The sequence below is a fragment of the Micrasema longulum genome, unplaced genomic scaffold (genome assembly GCF_059751315.1).
Source record: "Micrasema longulum isolate JH-2025_06_02 unplaced genomic scaffold, ASM5975131v1 h1tg000279l, whole genome shotgun sequence".
In the NCBI taxonomy this organism is placed as follows: domain Eukaryota; kingdom Metazoa; phylum Arthropoda; class Insecta; order Trichoptera; family Brachycentridae; genus Micrasema; species Micrasema longulum.
The window spans coordinates 771,372-795,228 of NW_028277483.1; the positions used below are offsets into that span (position 1 = coordinate 771,372).

The 23,857-nt window shown below is 30.9% G+C and overlaps 1 protein-coding gene across 1 annotated transcript in view; it reads left to right on the top strand.

Annotated features, from left to right (window-relative positions):
* The window catches only part of LOC148282908 (zonadhesin-like), a 53,471-nt gene that overhangs the window by 17,433 nt on the left and 12,181 nt on the right, over positions 1-23,857 (top strand). Inside the window, exons 6-13 of the mRNA XM_088224343.1 lie at positions 7,164-7,176; positions 7,237-7,410; positions 9,040-9,207; positions 9,910-10,092; positions 10,352-10,525; positions 12,980-13,132; positions 15,722-15,904; positions 18,989-19,173. Of these exons, the coding sequence (XP_088080469.1) occupies positions 7,164-7,176; positions 7,237-7,410; positions 9,040-9,207; positions 9,910-10,092; positions 10,352-10,525; positions 12,980-13,132; positions 15,722-15,904; positions 18,989-19,173 (1,233 nt within the window). The remainder of the gene's footprint in view (positions 1-7,163; positions 7,177-7,236; positions 7,411-9,039; positions 9,208-9,909; positions 10,093-10,351; positions 10,526-12,979; positions 13,133-15,721; positions 15,905-18,988; positions 19,174-23,857) is intronic.

The window sequence follows — 23,857 nt, forward strand, 5'->3', positions numbered from 1 at the left end:
TTTCTTCAATTCTTCCATTTGTTGATTTTAGTGAAGTTAAATAGCTGAAACCTTTATTTTTATGAAGAGATTCATCTGACTGAATTATTTCACATACTAGGCAACGCCTGAAAACAATTTTCCAATTTTTAAACTTCTTCTTAATGACTCCCGAGGGGGTGAAATCCAGTATTTTGCCTACGAACATTTGGACAAACTCAAATATAGTTATATAATCTTAATATCTTCATAGTTTTGCTTTAAAAAAGATTTTTTACCAAAAATGGACTTTACCGATTTTGATATTCATCGACACAATAATTTTAAAACATGTTGAAATCTATTGCAACATATGAGAAAAAAAAATTGAATGGGGAAAAAGGAAGTCTTGGCTTTTACGGGGCTTATGACCTGCCATTGGCTGGTAAATGACCAGTTTACATTATGTGTTACATTTACCATTTTGTCCGTGTTAAAACATTCAGAAAGGAACTGCAAGAGTCTATTTTTCACAATCCTAAAGGAGCACATACAAAACGTAACATTTTAAGGCTCTGAGTAGTATTTTTGTGATTATTTTAATTATAAAAATAGGCTTTGCCATATGATGATGGAGACTAATTTAGTCTGAGGATATTCTATACTTATTTATAAATACCCTAGTTTTATATAGATTCCCTTGTAATAATTATGTACACAATGCAATTAATTTACAAATAAATGAATTTGAGGAGAGTTGAACAATTTTTCATATTTGTAAAGGAATATCATGTTCTTTTAATTCTTGGTCTGAGTTGAACGTAGTTATGCAGAAAGCAACCAGTCAACAATTTCGAAAAAATGAGATATTGTTGTTATTGGGTGCAGTAAGGTAAATTCTATGTTCCGCTAAAAAGAACCAGACCGCTTTCATACAAAAAACTATATTAATCACCTTCTGAAAATGGTGTCGATCACAAAAACAGCATTTCTCAATTTGCAAAAAACACCCACAGCACTAGAAAAAAAAATGTGCTTTAAAAATCATTGAAACTGGTCAAATACCTTATTTTATTTATTTATTTAATCCAATATAAAATACTAATACATAGTTATTAAAAAAGGTTTATACAATAGGTACGGTACATTCAATATATTTTTATTTTTATTTATGGATGTATCCACTCCACTGGCCCACAGGCACGTTCCGGAGTGTCAGTGTATTATTTATTTTATACATAATTCTACATTATATCACATCAATTTTGTAAAAATTCAAAAGAAATAAAACTTTAAAAAAATTAAAAACATACCTACATCAATAAAACGAAAAAAGGATTTTCAAGAAACTAAAATTACATTTTTATAAATGAAACACATTCCTTAGCTTCCTGTCTATTCTTTTTAGCAATTCATTTATGGACTCTAGCTTTAAAAATATTGTTTTTCATTTTGTTCGCCAATATGTCCTTGCTTAAAAAGTTGTATAGCTTAGGGGCCAGAAAGGGAAAGGCTTAGGGGCCTTTATCCGTAATTTGTTTTTTTCTTTGGGAGCAGAAGTATTGTTTTTTGTCTTTGCCTAGTGTCGTAAATTTGTTGTCCGTCATTATGTCTGTCAGGATTTTGATGAAAATGTCTTAAAATTGTCTTTATGTATGTTTGTCTTATGTCTAGTACTGTAAATTCTGTAAAATACATAATTTGATTCTTGTTTGTAATATTAAAAAAAACTCATGTTCTCATTATTCACTTCACTTGTTAAAGTCGAAAACATTCCAACTGTTGTGTAGACTTGATTATTCATTCTTTTTACAAAAGTGCTATTATCTCAGTTTCACTTTTCTATAGCTGGCTGCTTTCTACATAACTACGTTAAGTTTATCCCCTGTGTTATCGTTTTTGTTAATCCATACGCCCCTTTACTCCCATTTTAATGAATGCGTATCGAGGGATACTAGACCCGTCTAAAACCTGAAGGTGGAGTCGGTTGTGTATCTTCGTAATCGCTCGGGATAATTTATCTTCAACTTTGACGGCATAATGAAGCTATGTCACTTAAATGCGTTTATACGTGTGCCGTGATGTACGCTTACCCTTGTTACATATCGACGTACCTACCCAAAATTTGAAGGTGGAGTGTCGGTAGTGTAGCTTCAGAATTGCTCGAGATAATTTATCTTCAACAATACCGTCATGGTGAAGGTATGACGTTCTAAGCTTCTCATCATAATCACGGCCCTAGTATTTATATTTATTAAGTAACATTTAAAAAATGTTCAGTAAATTAATAAAACAATGTGCCTTTTGGTGATATTTTTTTTAAATGTATATATTTTTATTGATAACAAAGAGGTTGAAACAAAATTTTGTAATCTTAATGATTATTTGAAAATACTTTTAGAAAAGAATGTTCACTAAACATATATTACCGGGGCAAATGTGTTATGCCTTGTGTACTAGTCTAAAAAACGTTCGCCGTAAAAAAAAACAATCTTTTTTTCTGTAAAATGTACATAATAAATAAAAATATTTTAGTCATAATAATATTATTATCCAGTAAAATATAACCGCAAGCATAGAAAATCGTGAATAGATATTAAAAATTAAACCGCACCGTAAAGTGATAAATTTACACTAATGTTAGTAAATATTAGTATTTAACCACTTACCGACTTTTTTAGTCTACCGGTTTTCGAGACGTACACGTCACTTCGTCAGGACACTCACTACACAAAAATGCAAATACTAAAATACACCCCCACCTTCATCATAACCGTAGTATATATATAGTATTTCCAAAGATACGTAAATCATATGCAGATTTATAGCGATGCGAGCGTCACCGTGTCTAAACATGCACTCAGCTTAGTTAAAATACGAGAGTTGTGTAAAAAATAAGGTTCTCAAATGTTTTTGAGGCTTAAGGCATTTTTTATTTGAACTGAAAAATACATCATTGGAAAGCTTAATTTCTTAACTATTTTTCAACATAATCACCAGATTTTTCAACGCTTTTTTGTTGACGACTAATCCACTTTTGTAATCCAGCTTCAAAGAAGTCCGCCGCCAGTCCGTGGAGGAATTTGGTGACTGCTTCCTGCATTCTTTCATCAGTCTCAAAACGTTGTCCAACCAAGTGTTGCTTTAATTTTGGAAACAAGTGGAAGTCACTCGGTCTAAGATCAGGGCTGTAGGGAGCCTGTTCAACGAGATCCCAGCTAAAATTTTCGATTAAATCCTTGGTTTGGCGAAAAACGTGCGGACGCGCATTGTCGTGGTGCAGTTTAACGCCTTTCTTCAGTCTTTCTCTCCGCTGATTTTGGATGGCTCTTCTGAGTTTTTTCAAGGTCTCGCAATAATTTTACGAATTTATTGTGGTCCTTCGAGTCATAAACTCAACAAACTGGACGGTCACCAAATTCCTCCACAGACTGGCGGCGGACTCCTTTGAAGCTGGATTCCAGAAGTGGATTTGTCGTCAACAAAAATGCGTTGAAAAATCTGGTGATTATGTTGAAAAATAGTAAAGAAACTAAGCTTTCCAATGATGTATTTTCCAGTTCAAATAAAAAATGCCTTAGGCTTAAGGTAATCAGGTTTGATAAAAATTTGAGAACCTTATTTTTTTACACAACTCTCGTATAATAATAATATATATTTGACAACTCAGGAGTTTATCAACTCCAATGCAGCTCGTGCCTATCGAGATACATTGGGAAAAAGTCACGTAGCTTCAATATTCGCATTAAAAAACACACGAGATGCTTAAATAATAATAATTTTTCAGTTTGCCAATCATCTTATCACATTATATCACGATTTTGATAAGGATAAAAAAGTCATAAAATTACATTAAAATATTAAAAAAGGACTTAAATGAAATAATATGGAGATTTTTCACCTTAAAAAAGTCCTTTAAAAAATATATACTTTAATAAATAATCAAAAAAGTTTTTAGTACAGCCCTATTTTTTAATTAAAAATTAACCAATCGGGTAACCCCACCTCTACTCCCCCTCCCACTCAACTCCCTACCGATTCTTCAATACAAGATTAAATATTTTAGCCACGGAGGCGTTCGCATTTCTATAAATCTGCATGTGATTTATGTATTTTTGGAAATACTACATATATATTACGGTGATAGTGAAGGTGAAGGTATATTTTAGTATTTGCATGTTGGTGTAGGAGTGTCCTGACGAAAAGACGGGTACGTCTCGAAGCCGGTAGATTTAAAAAGACGGTAAGTGGTTATGTACTAATATTTAATCACATCAGTTAGAATGTTTGACCACAAAGTTAATGTTTTAAACATTAATAATATGTTAAATTTTAAATCGCCTCTGAATTTGCGAGAATTTTTTCCTTACTCCAAAAATATTTTTTACTCTTGTTTATTCAAATGTCACTGAATATATTTTAGCGACTACGCATAGAAAAAACATATATTTAATTTCGCGTGTGATATGGCAACAGTGAGAAAGATATTTTAAAATCTCTTTTTTTTTAATTTATTTTTTCTAATCAAACATCAGACGATCTATAAATTTCACAGGTGTTTTTTTGCAGTCTCAATCGAAGTTTGATTAGCAACTTGACAGTAGGTGTAGGTGTTGGATTTTTGTTTAAAAATGAGGGTTTTACTATGTGCACTTTTATTTGTGATTTGCTCTCAAATTCCATCAACTCTATCGGACGGCGACGAAGAAATTGAAGACGTTTGTCACGGTAAGTAACAAAAATTCACGAATCTTTCCAAAAAAAAATACTGTTACGCCCATTTCACACATATCGTCCAAATCTATACGGTGAGGTAAAATTGGGTTTGATTGACATGTATTGTATTATTTTGTGTTTATTTAAAATAAATTCAGTGGCAGGTAAAAATCATGGAAATGAAAATCGAGTGGAGATACTGGAGATTAGTCAGCCTGATGGTGTACTGGTTATTGCTTCTACCTGGCACTAAAAACCATAAATTTTAATACAATAAAAACTACCCCCTCGATGTTTTTTGCCTTGTGGATTTTTACCAAGAAGTGAAATGAGTTTCGAAAATTGAAGAAATTAATTTTAATAAAATGAATAATTTGATCCTTTCTTATCCGAATTATATATTTTTATTATAAAAAATTGATTTGATGTAAAAGCTTGTTGTTTTTTTTTTAATGTACTTTTTTTAGAAAAAAATGAGAAGTTATTTAGCGTTGTTTTAAATAAACTGCGATTGCAAGGGATAAAAAAGTTGACAGAAAAAATAATATGAATATAAATTAAACATTTTTGCATGCACATGTGCATGTACGTACACGTTAATACAACAAAATAAATAATAATTACTAGTAAAATAAAAAAATAAATTTAAAAAAATTAGTGGTTAAAAACAAAGTTTTTTATTTATTTTATTATAATGAATAACCACAAAGTTAGTGTAAAAAGTATCTACCACTGGTAACTGTATAAATATAATTTATTCATCAGGTAATTATTTTTTTCAATTTGCACAAATATTGCATGTGTAGTATGCAGATACAAGGCTTTTAAACAAATAAAAAAATCTGAGAAACAATTTTTCCCGTATTAATTCAGTTGGTTCTGGTGTTTAAACAATAAATATTGCTTTATCTAAATAATTGTTATTTGTAGTATGTACATTCATGATAAAATACTATATTTTTACGAATTTCTCAAAACAAACAGAAGTTAAATTGTTAAAACAATTTATTTTTTTCAAGGAATTGTTTGAGGCTGCATTGATTTTAATTTTAATATTGGATATAATAGTGCTGATTAGTGACTTTTTATAGGGACGTTATATTGTAATCTTCTTATTTTTAAGAATTGTGCAATGTTGGATTTGCCATACAGTGCCTCTAATTTATGATTAAACCGTCTCCTCTACACTTTGTTTTGGTTGACATCATCAAATCTTATCTTCCTTAATATTTTTCTTTCAAATACTAATACCATGTTTTTATGTTTTTTGGTCATAACCCAGCATTTGGCACCATATGCAATGACCAGTCTGAGAAGAGTTTTGTAAATAAAGGCCTTAGTTTTTCTAGTAACCAATTTAGGTTCCAAATGTTTAAAAAAGCCATTATTACATCTGTTTTGTTGCCGATAGCCGAGTTCTAATCTCTGTACTATAATTATTATAATAAATTATTTCAGTACCTAAATATTGAAAAGAGTTGAAATTGTCTATGTGTTGTGACTATGGATGTAAAATTACGTAATTTTACCAAAAGGCGCGGTAAAATAACGTAATTCACATTATTTTACGGTAATTTTCGGTAAGAAACTAATATGACGAAGATTTATTTTTTTTCGAAAATATAACAAATACGAGTTGCGATGTTTTAGGACACGTTACATGACGGTGAAAACCAGGTTTAGATCCATCGGGTAGTTGTCGAAGATTTATTATAAGTATGGGACGTTCAAATTCATTCGAAATATACTTTCTTTAAATAAAAAGGTAACTATGTTTTAAAACTTGGACCTGGAAGGATCGGTGGACATAAGGGTCTTTAGTAAAACCTTAAGTTTGTGACCTTGAACGACCACTGCTCATGCCGCGATTTCGAAAAATAGTGCCTAAAATCAGTTTTTTTGTTTGATTACGTCCCTGTAGACCTAATAGAAAAAAAATACACGAAAGTTTGAGAATATAAAATTTACTTGAAAATTTAAATTTTTTGTTTCGTAGGACCAATTTATTCTAAAATACACGTTTGAACTTCAAAAACATTTCATAAAAATACCGAAAAAGTGGTATTTGCACTAACTTTTTACCAATTATTTGATAGTTGACCAACTTCAAGTCATCATGAACGTCATCATTCCATGTCAGCTACCTAGTTGGAGCATATGGTGTTCACAAAGATTCTCCGGGCATCTCGATCGACTGCCACCTCCTGTGTATCCTCAGGAGCATACTCGTATCGTATTTACTAAAGTATTTCTACATATGTCTTTCTGTTGATATGTTGAGTACTAAAGCATCTATAATACAATTGACGTGTAATAACACACGTTTTATCATTTTCCTCGTATTCATTTTTTTGTTATTTTCTTACAAAACTTTAAAACTTCCCATTTAACACATCACCGAAAACGAAAATCATCCTTATAATTATCATACTTCAAATTTATTACAAAATGTTGATTGATGTATTAGATTGACTCCTTATTATTTATAGGTAATAAATGCTCGTACGACACTGGTAAAGAAAATGTTGAATTTGGGCATGTGATTATATTTATTTTTTATAGATGAATGCCCTCTCAACCAAGAATGGTCCAAATGCGGAACTCCTGAATGCCAAAACACATGCACCGAACCCCGAAAAGATCAGACTATCAAATGTAATTGCAAACCTGGATGCGTATGCAGAGCTGGATATTTAAAAAACTCAAAAGGAAAGTGTGTTCCACCTGATCAATGTGGTAAGCTTCGATGTTGATATTTGTTTTCTATATACCTCCTGGAAATATGTCAAAAGAACTGCAGAATTATTTTCTCGTACAAGGGTGGAAGTCTTTCTCTTATGTCTAGTTCCTGGTGTATAGATATGTTTGTACATCTGGCAGTCCACGGAATTCACAGCATTAGCAATAAAAAAACGCCAAAATTTTAAGCACTAAAGTTGTAATCAAAAGGTTGATGGTATTCAATTCTGCAAAGTGTTTAAAATTATGTATTATAAATCTCAACATCTTGGAAACTGGACGACTCGCATAGACAATGTGACCATGAAACGTTAATAAGGTCTAAAAAGTATTTCCCAGGTCCTAGGTATCCGAACTATGCTTCAAAAAAACATCACCCATCTTATACTTATGATACAAAGTATGATAATTCCACACATTACCATGCACATTAAAATCTTATTTATTATCCGTTCTCCACATTCGTTAACGGAAAAAGTATTAAAATATATTTAAAAATCACCTGCAAAAAGCAAAAATTTGGAAAATATTATTCATTTACCTTAATAAATAAACAAAAAAATAGCGGCCTTAAATTTGAGCCCTGCGGTACTCCTCGTGTTGGACTCGTGGTGTAATGGTCAGTATGTTTGCTTACCATTCAACAGGTTTTGGGTTGGATTTCCAACATGGTTCATATGATACATTTATTGAAAAGAGTGTTTTCACACAAGAATATTTCATAGTCCCTGGACTGGTACCTGAAGCATAAGACTGATCATCTACCTTCATGTAACAAAAAATTATGCATGTATTAATGCAGTTCCCTATGCACCGTTAGGTGTGGAAAGGGAATGATGATGATAGGGATCCTGACCAAGTAAAAAAAAATCGATTTATATCTCCCGTATGGTGCAAACTGCAGCCCTCACAAAAATAACTAGCAAAAAAAATTAGTAAAGAGTTAGAAAGTCCTAGTATTTCCACCTTTTTGATCAGAATCAGGTGACTCTTTCGTGTTTTAAAAATGTCTTGCCTGTAAATCGTGTACGTAGTATCTGAAAAAAAAAAAGATAAACATGATGTTAATGGTCGTAGTGCGCAAAAATCTTCACCATGAAACTTTTGGCAAAACCGCCGTATTTGACCTTCATACCTACCACCATCCTTACTGCGAGAACCTAAAACCTAAATTGTTGACTCTTTATAAGTTACACAACAAAAAAAATGGTGCTAATTTATTAGGTCCATCAATGATCATAAGCTTAGTTAATATATAGCAGAATAAAAACTTCCTCTGGTTTCTGCAATCACCAATAATTAATTCTATATTAACATCCTAATATTACCTATCAATCCGCCCATCGCGTATCGACCATCTATCAGTCTATGTATGAGTACTTTGGGTTTATTTTCTTCGTTCCTCACCTCATAATATGCTCATTTCTTTGTCGTCATACATTGAGGCAAAGTAATCTGCCTATTTCTTTTTCAACCAAATAATTATTTTCACCATCGAGCATTGCCAACAAAGATTTTTTCGAAACCAAAAAAAAATAACTTGAATTCAGAGAGTTAAAGATTCAATTACAAAATACGACGAAGAATAAAATTGATCCGAAAATGAACTTCAGTTTTGTGTTTTAGAATGTCCTAATATTAAAACCGAGATTTTCATGATGTGTCCTCCTTGCGAAAATACTTGTAAAAATCCAAAACTGAGCGAAGGTAAATGCGCCTGTAATCCTCACTGTGTTTGTAGAGATGGGTACTTTAGAAATAATGGCGGAGTCTGCGTAACAAAAGAAGATTGCTGTAAGTAATATACCATAAAAATTCAATATTTTTGTTACTACTACTTAACCTTTCCCTCACAGCATCCAAAAATTACACATGATCCGAACGGGGGGACCAAACGACCCTAGCGCCTACTTGTATATGGCGTCAGGAGAATAAAATATTGGAAGTATTTATGGCCGTGCAATAATTTATTCATGTTTTCGCGTACACATATTTTACTAATGCGTGTATTTTATTATTTTTTGTCAGTTTTCCGAATGCTAATGAACATAAAGTGAAATTAACCCTTGTTTTATTTACGTCAGTTTTTTTTTTTAATAAAAAAAAAAAACTTTTTTTCAATTTAAAAACAAAAACAGGAAAATGCTGCCTTCTATTAATTTCACGATTGCAAAAAATATACGGCAAATAGTTTTAACAGTACTTGAGTTATCGAATTAAAATCGGACTATGGGAGATTCGAATCCCCCTCTTTGGTCCGGCTAGGTTAATAAAAGATTTGATTTAATACTGCCTTGAAAATAATAGTTTTTCATAGACCATATAAATAAAATACCATCCTTGAAAACTGGCTTGATTTTTGTGATATTAGATTTTTTTTTGTAATGGAAATGTATTTTTATACTAAAACTAATACCTTGCTACTTGACTTCTTATAAGAGGTTTCCAGTATAATAAAGTAAGGAGTCAAAAAAAATATTGTTTTCATATTTTTAGTTGTCTGTAACGAAAACACTGAGTTGTTTAGCCCATGTGACAACCACCCATGCCTGAGCACTTGTGAAGAACCTGATCTAATAACAAGATGCTCCTATGCTCCCGGATGCTTTCCTGGATGCATCTGTCTTCCAGGATTTCTAAGGAATGCACAAAATGTTTGTGTTCCGGAGAATACATGCGGTAAATGTCACAACTCTTACCTATCAAATAAGTACCTAAATAGGCAGTAAATGAATTTCTAAATAATGTTTATTACAATGTTGTTTTTAATTATACTGTGCCTTTGATATTCAGTGTGTTGAATCGATATCAAAATGTGATTTTTTCTTAAAGGTTCCCTCGAATTACACCTAATTGGTTATATTTCTTGTATGCATATCATTTTAATGTAATTATAATATACGATATAATAAAATTTATTTCACCATTTTAATTTCAGTAAAACCCTGTGGATTAAACGAGTCTTACAACAATTGTGGTACAGCATGTCCGCAAACTTGCAAAAACAAAGATAAACCTATTTCTTGTACGAAACAATGTGTTAAAGGTTGTTTTTGTAATGATGGATATGTAAGAGATGATAATAACAAATGTATTCTTACTGAACAATGTCGTGAGTATAAATCTCTATTTATTGAAAAGAAACTCTCCTTTTCGGAAATGTAATATACAAAGAATAATGATAGAGCGTGTGGAATTTAAAGAGTTTTGAAAAATATTTTCTTAAAACTTAGAGCATGTTTTAAAAAAAAATATCTAAAAAAACATCATTTCTCGGTAGATTCAGAAATAAATCAGATAGAAATACTCCAGAACTCGCATATAAAAAAAAATATAACTATTCCACATATAGAAATTCAAATAAATTGGAAATACATTAAAGCGCCGTCTGATTTCCAAAGTATGCTTACACTTAAAACACTTTATTGCTCTTTAGTTCGCCCTATTCTTGAATATGCATCTGTAATCTGGTCCCCTCATTATGCTGTTCATATCAAGCGCCTTGAATCAGTTCAACATCGTTTTATAAGAAAAATTGCATGGAAGATGGGATTGGAAAGAGGAGACTATTCATATTCTGATATGGAGAGGTTTTTAAGCATATCAAGTCTTGAAAAACGCAGATGCATTGCAGATATAATCTGCATGTATAAAATTATGAACTGTCTCATTGATGCCCCTGAAATTTTGCAAAAGATTCTTTTTAACGTTCCCACCCGTAGACTAAGAAATAATGAAATGCTTTTCCTCGGTCACTACAGGACCAATTATGGTGCACAGTCGCCTTTGCCCAGAATGATCAGGCGGGTGAACGATCATCAAGATCTTGATTATTATGGTGTAAGGATGTCTTTCTTTACAAATCAGCTAAAGAATCTGTATAGTTAGCCTATGCTTTTTACTTAATCTAAAAAATCTATCATCTGTCTTTGCTGCTTATTTCTGTTCCTTATATTTTTTTATTCCTTTGTAAAAATTTCTTTTAATTGTAATGTTTATAATGGACTTTGTCCGTAAATAAATAAATAAATAAATAAATAAATAAATAAATAATAGTGCTAAAGAAAAGAAGGTATAATAAATATAAAAAATCCGAGAAAAACTCTTCTTCTTCGTTTTTTATGGCCTTTTCACCACTCGACTCGCGTGTTCTTGCCTTCTTCTTTGCAGTCTCAATCTTGGAGATTGGTTTGCAGCAAAGTCCTGCATCTCGTCCTCCGTTGGTCTCTATTTTCTGCAGCCCTCTTCAGCTCGACATAAGAGGCGCAGTTAAAATCTTCGCACACTTGCTTTAAATATTCCCGTCGGGGGCGCCCTTTATAATTTGTCCCCTCAGCCATTTTCAGCCATGATGTCGTGCAGGAGACCCTCATGGCGCATAATGTGGCCGATCCATCGGGCTCGTCTCTCTGAGATGGTTTTGATTAGGTGCCTACCTTCTTCGATTCTATTGAGAACCTCGTCATTAGTGATGTGGTCTCTCCAGTAAATTCCTAATATTTTTCTGTAGCACCACATCTCGAAGGCCTCTAGTTTTTTTTTTATCTCTTTCGGTAAGGCACCATGTCTCACAACCGTACATTAATATGCTCCATACATATGTCTTGGCAAGTTGCTTGCGGAGTTTTAGCCATCCGAGAAAAACTCAATTAGATAGCAATAAAAAAGAGACTGATATATAAAAAGCTTGTTTTTATGTTTGTGTTATTAAATAATCGAATGTACAAATACTTCATTAATAAGATAGTGTGAAATAAAAAAAAACATAATTATATTTTTAGAAATAAGGATAGAATAAGGTTGCCATTAAAAAAAAAAAACAGTATTCCAAAATTTTATTATGTATAAAGGCATGAAAATATACAAAGAGATGCCTGAATGTATGAAGAATGAAAAAAGTGTGAATGAATTTAAAAATAAATGTTTTGTTTACTATGATGTAAATTGATATGTACTTACATTACTTAATTAAATAAGTGTAAATTTTAGTTTTTATACTATGTAATATAAGCTTACTTAAAGAAATAAATAAAAAAAACAAATTTCTTTTTACTCACTTCTTTGTTATTTTTTCTACCGACCGGTTTCAAAACTAAACAAGCTTCTTTATTAAGGTATACTTAACTTACTTCGTGTGAAACTAATAAATCAAGTCTCTTTGTCTTGTAAGAATGGAAAGCGTAATTTGAGATGGATACGCTGAAAACTAGACTTACGCTTCCCATACTTACTTAAGACAAAGAGACTTGATTTATTAGCGCCATTCAAAGCACTTTAATAAAAAAAGCTTGTATAGCTTTGAAACCAGTCGGTTAAAAAAATAAAAAATATGTGTTTAAAAACAAAGTTGTTTTATTTATTTAAATCATGCTTTTTTTGTTTTAGTTATAATATTACTACTAGATGTTAAATTGATAATGCCTATAAAAAAAACAGTACAAGTCTCCATGATGTTAATTTGATAATGAACATGCATATTCCTTATAAATATTATTATAATCTGATTCATGTGTACGTAACTTTTTATTTTCCTTGTCGCGTTTACATACATAATTGTTGTTTTTAGCCAAACCTTGCGGAGTCAATGAAATATATGACTTATGTCCGCCAATAAATTGTCCCCCAGGAATGGCATGCCCCGCTGTGTGTACTCCTGCTTGTGTATGTAAACCAGGGTTTACTCGGGACAAACTTGGAAAGTGTGTAGCGGAAGTAAAATGTAAGCCATGTTCAAAATATTACGCGCTTTAAAAAAATCAGTTAAAGGTAACACCAGAAATGTAAGTTTATCTTTGTTTTGTTCAAACGCACTTAAAAAATTAGTCAAATACACTGCATCTAGCAAGCACTATCTCGTTGCCTGTTGTGGTGAAAATAAAAAAAAACAGAAAACATAAAAAATTTTAAAATGTAAAATTTCCTCTCTCTAGTTATATTTATGTTATGCACTATGAGGTGTTTAAATATTATAATAAACATTACTCATAAAGCGGTTGACAGTTTCAAATACTTAAGAGTTCACATAACTGAGGATGAAAGCATGCACAAAGACCTCGCAACCCGCTTATGAATTGCAGGGGCAACTTTTAACATGATGCGTGTTGCCTGGAGCTCTAGCTTATACTCGATCAAATCGAAGTGAGATTATTCAACTCTTGTATAATGCCAGTACTATATATGCCGGTTGTGAATATTGGCACCTTACAAAAGCTCAGAACAATAAACTTTAGAGCTTTGAGAGTAAGTGCTTGAGGAAAATGTTAAGCATAAGGTAGTTCGATTTTATAACTCAAATTGAAGTCCAAGAACGGACGAAGCAGCCTCCTATAACGAGCGTCTTGAAAATGCGGCAGTAGGTATGGCTTGAACCCGTGCTACGCATGCCTCAGGAGAACCTAAACCCAAGTTGCCTGTTCTTTAAATCTGCAGGCTGACGCCATCCTGGAAGGCCGTCGATGACGATCTTTCGATTTTATTCGGTGGAACTAAGGGGCGCTGGATTGACGTGGGAGGCTGCGAGAGTACTGGCTGACAAAAGAATGATGTCCATATGCTTTACTTAGGAACGGATGGGGAAAATAACAGAAGAAATAAAGCTTTTTTTACTAAAATGTAAAAAATAGGGTGTTTTACCTTACTTGATGCACAAAACCGGCTCGCATCGTGGCAAACGCAACCGTTCTTCATTTTAAATTCCCTATTTTACACTGAGAAATTTGAGGTTACTAATTTAAAATTATAATATCTCAAAAAATATGAATATCAGAAATAACTAAGAGATGAAGCGTGATAGACAATAAAACTAAAAAAAAATATTTTTATTTTGTAAGCTTAAAGTAGGGGACCATGCTATAATACAGTGGATCACTTTTAAACCTACGTAGCTCTGAAATTCCGATCTCTTTGATAAACTCAAAAGTAGCATCCATGGTATTCAAAGTAATGGTTTCAGTTTGCTATTTTATATCATATTTATTTAGATACTTTTTTTATAGGTTAAAGTTAATCGATCCACTGTGACTGTTTAGCGGGTCAGAATGTAATATGTACACTGAATTATGCTATTAAAATAAAACGCGAGGTTTAAAATTAATATATATAACAACTTTGTTTTTAGCCAGTTATTTTTTTCTGTTTTTCTAATTACGAGTTTTAAAGCTTCAATAACTTTTTTATCAAATTATAATAAATAAATAAATAATTTTAGCTTGATAAAGAAGCTTGTGTGTTGCTTTGAAACCGGTCGGTAGAAAAAATACGTGGTTAAAAACTTAAAAAGTTTTTTGACATTTATTTTTTTAATGAATAATTACAAAGTTACAGTTTCAAATACACATTTATAAATTACAGACTGTATATAATTTGTATTTTATGTAAATTCTCAATTCTACCATGCTTTGAGGTAAATGCATCACATTTTCTATTTCGAGTTTATATGGGGTATCGGTTGCAATAACAGACTTCCCTTTCCATCTTGATGCTCTTCTTTCTTTTCTTGGACCTTCTCTTGATAATCTACGAAACTAAAAATTACCTGAATTTTTTTAATTACATAAAAAAACGTTCAAAAAATCAATCACTGTAACTCAATGACAGTTTTCCTCAATATAAAATATAGATATGTATGTATCTCCTCTCCCAACAAACACAGTGAGAGAAAAAATCCAACCTCTTTAATTTCCAATGCGTATTAAAACAAAACATTTTAAAAATATAGTAAACGTAAAAAATAGTTTTGTCGCCATGTCCACCAACTCTGGTCATGAAATAAACTAGTGTGGCAGAATGGGGTGTAAAAATATCTCAACTAAAGAAAAATGTATGTGCGTGCGTGCAATACACACAATTATTGCAAACGATCTACTGCAACCCGTGATCCCTACCTAAGTATGTATGTTTTAATATCGATTTTGATATCGATCATATTTAAATATTTATCTACCCACGTACTTACCAATGTTTTTCGCAATAAATATTTTTGGAATTTACTTTACGCTACTGGTCGAATAAATTAACACATGGGAAACAGCAATGGCTTCAATTCTATGTATTATGGAGTGAGGTAATTAAAATAGTCACAATTTAATATACTATTAGGGTAAAAGAAAACGAGTCTCCATTTTAGGTTTTATGACCTAATAGATGTAAAAACGTAAAAAGATTCACAATTACTTCTTTATATTTCAAAAATAACTGGTATTTACGCAAATAACATCAAAGCATTTCAAGATTATTTCTGATGAGAATGTACAGTTATTCTCATTGACAGTTATGAATATTATATTTTTTTATTTGTTTTATTTCCCAGCTTCCCCAATATGCGGTGCTAACGAATGTTATGACCAATGCCCTCCAAAATTACCAGCTGAACTAACCTGTAAAAACTACCTTAAGGGTCAACTGGGAACACACCCATCTCCTTGTAAAGCTGGATGCAAGTGCAAAGCTGGCTTCATTAGGATTGGCAATGCTTGTCTTTCACCACAAAAGTGTAAGTTGACTGCCATTAGTTTTTCAAATTTACAACACATATTGTGACTACACAACTTATCTAAGGAAATAAACATAAACGAATATTTGGTCTGCCTTGTCTTCAGAATAATAAAATTTATGATAATGTTGACTTTTTCGTTTTCATTTATTGCATCTTCAAAACAATCTTACAATCAATTGTTTCCACATCAGATGTATATGTACATGTACAATATTGTTGACACATATACTGTTTTATAATGGATCATTATTATCCTTTATCATAATAACACGACAATTTAATACATCGTCGGACGGCGTGTATTAACCGCCAATCTAAAATTTTGAGAAAAATTATACTTTCATTTTGGGAAATTTATAACACTTATTGGATGTTTCCTAATCATGCGATATGCATTGGACAGTACCGCGGATTGGAGTAAACAATGTGATAGATTTCATTTTAGGAAGAGTTTTTCTGTCTCATGTAAAAAGTTGATTTACTTGACTGGCGGTAATACACGCTGACCGACAATATTTTAAATAGGCACTAAAATCTTTGTAGAAGAGTTAAAAATACACCTCATCGATGTATTTGAATAAACAACTAATATAGTTAACTTATTTAAGTAAAAGGCTTTTGACTTTTAAGCGCGTAGTGTTATACTAGGCTGATGCATCATATCTGTACCTTAAAAGATAAACCTCGGAAGTACACTTTTTGGTGATTTTAAAAAGAATATGCTGAAAAATTTAATGCATTTCATAACGTTTGTTAATGAAACACTGAAGCCAATAAACATGAAATTAATCGATTTAACTAGTTCAAAAACCACTGAAGTCCAACTCGATTTTATGCAAAATCCACGGATTTCTCTTTTACGAGGTTTATGCTCGAAGAAAAATTCAAATTCTAACATTATTTAGTTCCATAAACACGAATGTCTAACAAACGTGTTTCATGTTCTAACAATTTTAAGGTTTATGTTCATACAATTATTTGCGGCTGACGTGTGACAACTTTTAAATATATTATTAAGTGAATAAAGGTTTGTTATTGACTGAAAATGATGTCGAGCAAAATCAAGCAAAGCCTATATTTGCAAAAACGTCTCCGCAACTCAACTAACGAAGGCTGGCGTTGCACTGGGGTTTTTTAAAATGCCGGTATCAAAATAAATTGTAAGATGCTCGAAGAAACAAAGAATTGTCGTAATTTGAACATAACAAAAATGCATGATTTATTCCTTACGCCATATGACATTAATAATTATGGTAATCCCAAATTATTTTTTTATCGCTATATATTCAAAACTTCAATTTATTTCTGGGTTTACTCTGCCTGTGACATCACCGAGAGTCTGAAAATTAGTTGTTGTAAGTTGAAGAAATAAAAAAAATCTTCTTTAAAATCGCATAAAGGAAGCAATTGATTTTAACAAATTGAAATAGATGGATAAAACTAATGCAAAATTATAAAAAAAACTACCACTTTTAAAGTAAAAAAGGTTTACTTGGAGAATTGTCTTGTAGGTACTCAATACGTAACAACTCATTCATGTTTCTATCTAAAAAAAAAGGGAATTACACAATTCACGATAACTTGGGTGGTGAATGATGTGGGATGAAACAAGAATTGGAAGGAGAAATAATAAGATTAGCTTCTGCTTGATTAAGTGAACATCTAGTGGTGCTTTAGGAAATATTGAAGAACTGACGATTTGATCAGGTAATTAGCCTTGTCAAAATATGACTATGATGATCGTATTTGCATATACCTGACGATTCCAACGCTAAACATCGTAAATTTATATTTCGAGGCCATACCCACCAGGAGGTCGACGGTGAATACTTTATAGTGGAACGTTAAAAGAACATGCTGAATGGTGTGGATATAGTGACTCCATGGGATTGGGTCCAGTTTGTGAGAACGTGTAAAAAGACCGAGCCTCTTAAAGTTATTAACATGGAGTTGTATGAAATGAACAATATTCGCTCTTTATACTAATCATCTTCAGCTCCTTTTGTGGCTCAAAAAAATAATACTGATGGCACACTTTTTCTCATTTGCTGTATGGCTACAACTTTGAGCAGATAAGAAAGGCCATTTTCTTCATAAGTCTAACTTTCACAGTGAAAATTTCACAACTGTAGACCTTCGCAAAAAAAAAATGCAAACAAAATATGTTATTTCCATTCAACTTTCTATAAGTTTAAAACCCTTAACGTCCTATCAGCATTGCCAAATATAAAGATCTACAGTCTTCAAAACAGTGGATACCTAAAAAATTACACGAGATTTACTAAATTTTTTTTTAAAGAGGAATACTTGAGTTCATATTATTTACTCAAATATTTAAATTTTCAAACCATTTCTTAAACGTCGTAAATAACTTGTGCTGGAAAAATGGAAATCGAGTTGTGGTAGAGTGGAATTCGGAATTTCTTTAGCCAGTGAGTCCACAATACTACTAGGTACTCTAATTCCGCATAATTCCTCATCAACTGATTTTTTGGATAACGACCGGGAGCACTTTTTTGTTTTGTTTCTAGAACTACAAAAACAAATTAATGCTGATGTTCCTATGGAAATAGATTTTACTTCTTTTTTGCCATCCGCTTATCCATTGTACGAATGTAGATATCTTCAGTTTGTTCAATTACATATATAATAAAATTCGGTTTTATAAAAAAACACGATAAATATACTTAAATAGACTACTATGTATTTTTTCCATATGATAATATATGCTCGATGAATGTTTGTCTGAACTATGGCTGAATATGAATTTGATTATGGATTTCACCTTTTACAGAACCTAATGATTGCCGTTATTAAAAAAAGTTAAATAGAGTTTCAAAAATTCAGTTGATGGAAAAATCGCTTTCCTGAACAAATATTCAAATGTGATTGCCGTTGTTTATCCTTTAAGGTACAGATAACTTTATCCAAAAAACTATTGAAAGATTTCAAAAATATTTTTTTATTTTTGTTATTGTCTAGATTTTTTGTCATTGTAACATACACATTAGAATATAGAAAACTGAAATAAAATTTCTTCATACAAAAACTACAACTATTTATGGTCATTTTTGTTTACAGGTTGTACCGATCCCAATTCTGAACTAGTGAAAAGTCCCAATCCTTGTCCTGGTGGAACCTGCAAAAACCCAAATTACTCGTTATGTGACACCAAACCTAATGCTTTCGGATGCCGGTGTAAAAAAGGTTTTTTGATGAGGGATGCTAGTAACAGCACATGTCTATCAACAAAAGATTGCTGCTTAATTTGATTGATTAACTTCGGAAAATGGTCCCACCAATTGTTTGACATAATCTTATGTTTAATGGTTGACCTAGGTTGAGTTTAATCCAATATTTAATAAACTACAATATTTGAGCTTGTCCAAATGTTTGTAGACAAATTGTTAATTTAATAAACTATTTATCTTGATCTGTCATTTTTTTAAATATTCTGACGCCCTATTCATTTTTCATCCACTGTATTTACTCGCTAGTTACTTTTTTAATTTGTGAATTATCGTTAGTTAAATAAATTATTTTGAATTTGGTAGTGGTCCGTGGCTAGTGTTGCGGACTCACGGATCAGAGGTCCGAGGTTTGAATCCTACTCCACCCTAACTTGATTTCCATTTTCTAATAGTTAGTTATTTACAGCTCGTTGTAAATGGACACCAAAATTCAAATATGCGGGTAAATTATAAGAACGCTTATATTTTTATTTTTTTGTTCTTTCTGGGTTAAAAAGAATCTTTAAAATTTTGAATAAACATAGATAAAATGTCAACTTAATTTTTAATGATGAATTAGAAATTAAAAGTAAATTTTTAAATTGTTCACCATTCGTATTTCAGTAATTATAAATAACATTTTGTGGTTGTTAATTCAAAACCATTTGAAATTTCGGTTCTTTGATGATAAGAAAATATGTATTTTAAAATTAAAATAGATAGTGGAATTTAGGCACAAATTAATAAATAAATCTGATCTAGTGCATTCAATAATTTGTTTATTTATCAATATTCTTTATGTTTTCGGTACTTCCTTTAGTGAAGAAATTTTTTCGTATTCCCGTAAATTTCGTAAATTCATAAATTATCATTTTCTTACGGTCTTAATTTTTACTTCTGGAGACCTTAAGTATAAATTTCTTGACTCTAACAAAACATGTTTTACCTCTTTGCAAAAAGTGTCGACAACACCTTTAGATCTTTAGAAATCAGAGTTTTTTATAACGATATGTGATTGATGTTTGAAATTAATGATTTAAAAAAACCAAAAAGATTTGATTCTAAAAATAATGTTAAACATAATGTATTATCGTGGAACTCTTCATTTTCACCAGTTTTTGTATCGCTTTGCTTTTTTTCTATTCAAATTAGTAAAATTTGAAAATATTTATTTATTTATTTATGCTTTATTAAGTTAGTTCATAACATTTTAAGAACTAATATAAACTTTTAATAATATTACAAAAAATTTCTCAACTACATATTTTTTCAAATTAAATTTAAATATTTAATTTTTTTCTATTTCTTTTATTTCTTCAGGTAACTCATTGTACAGCTTCAATCCCTTGTACAATGAGTTTTGAGATTCTGTTTTTTTCCTCATTGGTAATCTTATCCTTTTTTTACCCCTTGTTTCATATGTATGACATTGTTGGTTAAATTTTATTATTGTTAATATTTTATTCATCCCCTTAATTATTTTATGTATAAAAATTGCCACATTATATTTAATTTGTTGCTTTACTGTGGAGCAAGCCATTTTTTTGTTCATTTTTTCTACACTAGAAAATGTAATTTTTTTTAGTATAATCCTCATTGCCTTATTTTGAAGAATTTGTATATTTTGAATTTCTCCTTCATTACATAAATAAAGAATGGAAGAACAGTAATTTATGCGTGAACATATTATTGTTTTATATATGAGAATACTACTTTTTAAATCTATTACATTTCGTAATCTTCCCATTAATGAATTTAAAAAAAAAAAAAAATTGTCACATATTGAGTATGTTTTTTAAAATTTAAATATCTATCCAAGTAGACCCCGAGATACTTTATTTCGTCCACATAATTTACATTCATATTATCAATATTGATTTTGTAACCCTGGGGTATTATTTTTCTCCCAATATTAATATATTGTGTTTTTTTATATATTTTAATTTCAATTTATTTACTTTGAACCATTTTGATATATTTCCTAAATCGTAATTTATTTTATTTATCATTGTATCATAATTATCTCCTGATATGTAAACTAGTGCATCATCTGCAAAAAGTTGGATTTTACAATATTTTAGAGATTTACCGATGTCATTTATGTATATGATAAACAATATGGGCCCTAGCACTGAGCCTTGGGGTACTCCTGATATGGCACTTATTATTTTGAGCAAAGTTAACTTACTTGTTTCGGGCATAAGAAAATAAACAGTAGGCTTTACTCATAAACTTGCCATAAAGTTACGCTTATGTAAAGTGGTAGAATACGGATAGGAATTGTTTATTTATATTGCGCGATTAAAAAAAAAACATTCGTTTTAGAATGGCAAATTCGTATGATTTCCTAATTTTGCCTTCATTTTACCGGACTACACCTTTACGCCAGCTACTTAGAATTATATATTTAAAAAAGTAAAATAACGTATTTTTATAAAATGGAAAAAAATACTGCTTTGATTACAAAAAAGAAAATATTAATTTAGATATTGTCAAGTCTATTAAGGACCTTAGAGTTATCATGGACTGTAAACTTACCTTTAATGAACATATTGATACTATGATTAACAAGTCACTAAAACTCTTGGGTTTTGTTAGCAGGACGTCTAGTGACTTTACTAATATGTTCACGGTCAAAACACTTTATTGCTCAATTGTTCGTCCTCTTTTCGAATATAACAGACCCGGCAGACGTTGTCCTGCCCGAACGTTGGCTTGCCTTGGAAAAAAACTTTTTATTGATAAGTAAGTACTTAAGTACTTGTTTGTGATTGAATTCCAAAACTGAAAAAATATTAATATTCAAATATTTAGTTTAGGTAGGAACTTGTTTATGGTTGATTCCAAAACATAAATTGAATATTTTTTTTAAATATGGCATTCTTTTTGCAAACATCAAACGCCGGTCTTCTCACCGACAGAGGGTTGTACTTATGTAAGAATAGGATTTTTTTGAATGTATTGAATTTCATATCCAGTAAAAACAAATAAATGGGTATAAATTATGAGGAATTCAATAAAACAATCTGATTAAGATCCACAAAAAACAAAAAACAAATGCTGTTTGTAAACATTCAAAAACAAACTTTTTTTATGCGCAAAAATACAACATCTTTCCTTTTTTTTGTAAATGCATTCGCCTCGAATGCAACCCCGGTAGATCGATGAATAAAACATTTATGCTCCCCATTTCTTTTTTACATATTCGATTGAAGATTTTAATATCTACGAACACACACAGCGCAAAGATCTATATTTCTCTGAAAACCGCAAGTAAATCAGTTCATCCGTTTAGGAGGAGTACGGTGACATCACACGTACAGAGGAGTTATATATATATATATATAAAGATATATACATATATATGTAATTTTTAAACTTTTTTAATTTTTATTCTTATTTTTTCTGTTATAGATTGTGTTATGTATAAATCATTTTCATACCTTGTATTATGTTTGTTTTGTAATTTTTTAAAACTTTTTCACACCCTTTTAATTTGTTGTGTATCATAATTTCTATTTGGCTTTTGTAAATAATTTTATAGTTTAAAATATAAAAACGTCTGTAAATAAATATTGTTATCTGCATGTTTCTAAATGAGTTTTTTACAAAAACTCCCTGAGAATATTATATAAATTATGTATGATATGTTTTCAATTTAAATATAATTAAAAACAAATATAAAAAAGCCATGCCTTAACGCTTCGCAAATTTAAAAGAATAACATGACAAACAGACTAATTAGCTCCATATGTATCGATATAATTCTAAGCGATAACTGCAAAAATGAAATAGGATATAATTTATCTGTTAAGTATACCTTGGTAAAGAAGCCCGTGTACCTTTGCTATTGGTCGATAGAAAAAAAACAATAAGTAGTTAAGAGCAAAATTGTTTTATATTTATTTTATTATATTGTATACCATTATTTGATTGCCCTTGTTTGCCTTTGCTACATAATTTTACCTAATTTTTGTTTAGTGTCAAACTTTGAAATCTCCACCAAAAACGAAAAATTAGTTTTTGATGCCAAAATAAACTATACAAAAAATCCTACCAACCTAAATAATAGCGTGATTCAAAACCGTATCTAAATCTTGCTAAACAGACAGAATTATACCACTTGACACCGCAAACTTAGCATTCTCTATTGAGTTAGTGAAGTATACTTAGAAATCTCTCAATCTTAAGTTTTTCGCAAATATCTCAGTAACTCCTTCAATGGACATTTCTTAGTGTGCTTCTAATACACTCATATATATTAAAAATAAATATATGATATGCGTTTAATTTTTTTAAATTAAAAGGTTGAACGTGTTAGTGCGGCGTATTACCCATTGTGCCATATTTACCCATTTTACTACCTATTTTCGTACTCAAACATTATGAACACTTGAACATATTGTATTTTCGTACTCAGTATACCTATACTTATTTGTGATATGTAAGCGTAAACAGGTTGAAAAAAAACAAAAATTATGATGAATATCATATTTACACATACATAAATTATCTTTGAATGCAAATAGAATCAAGAACTAAGGCGCAGGTCTATCTACTGTTTATCGCAATGAGACATTTACTAAATTTTATGTCTTTGTGGTTTGCGCACCGTTCCAAGAAACATTCTCTGAATATCTGTTTTCGTCAACAAATCCTATAGTAATCGAAACGCCATCTTTGAAAGTTCTAATGCCACGACCAGTTCACCAGACCAGTC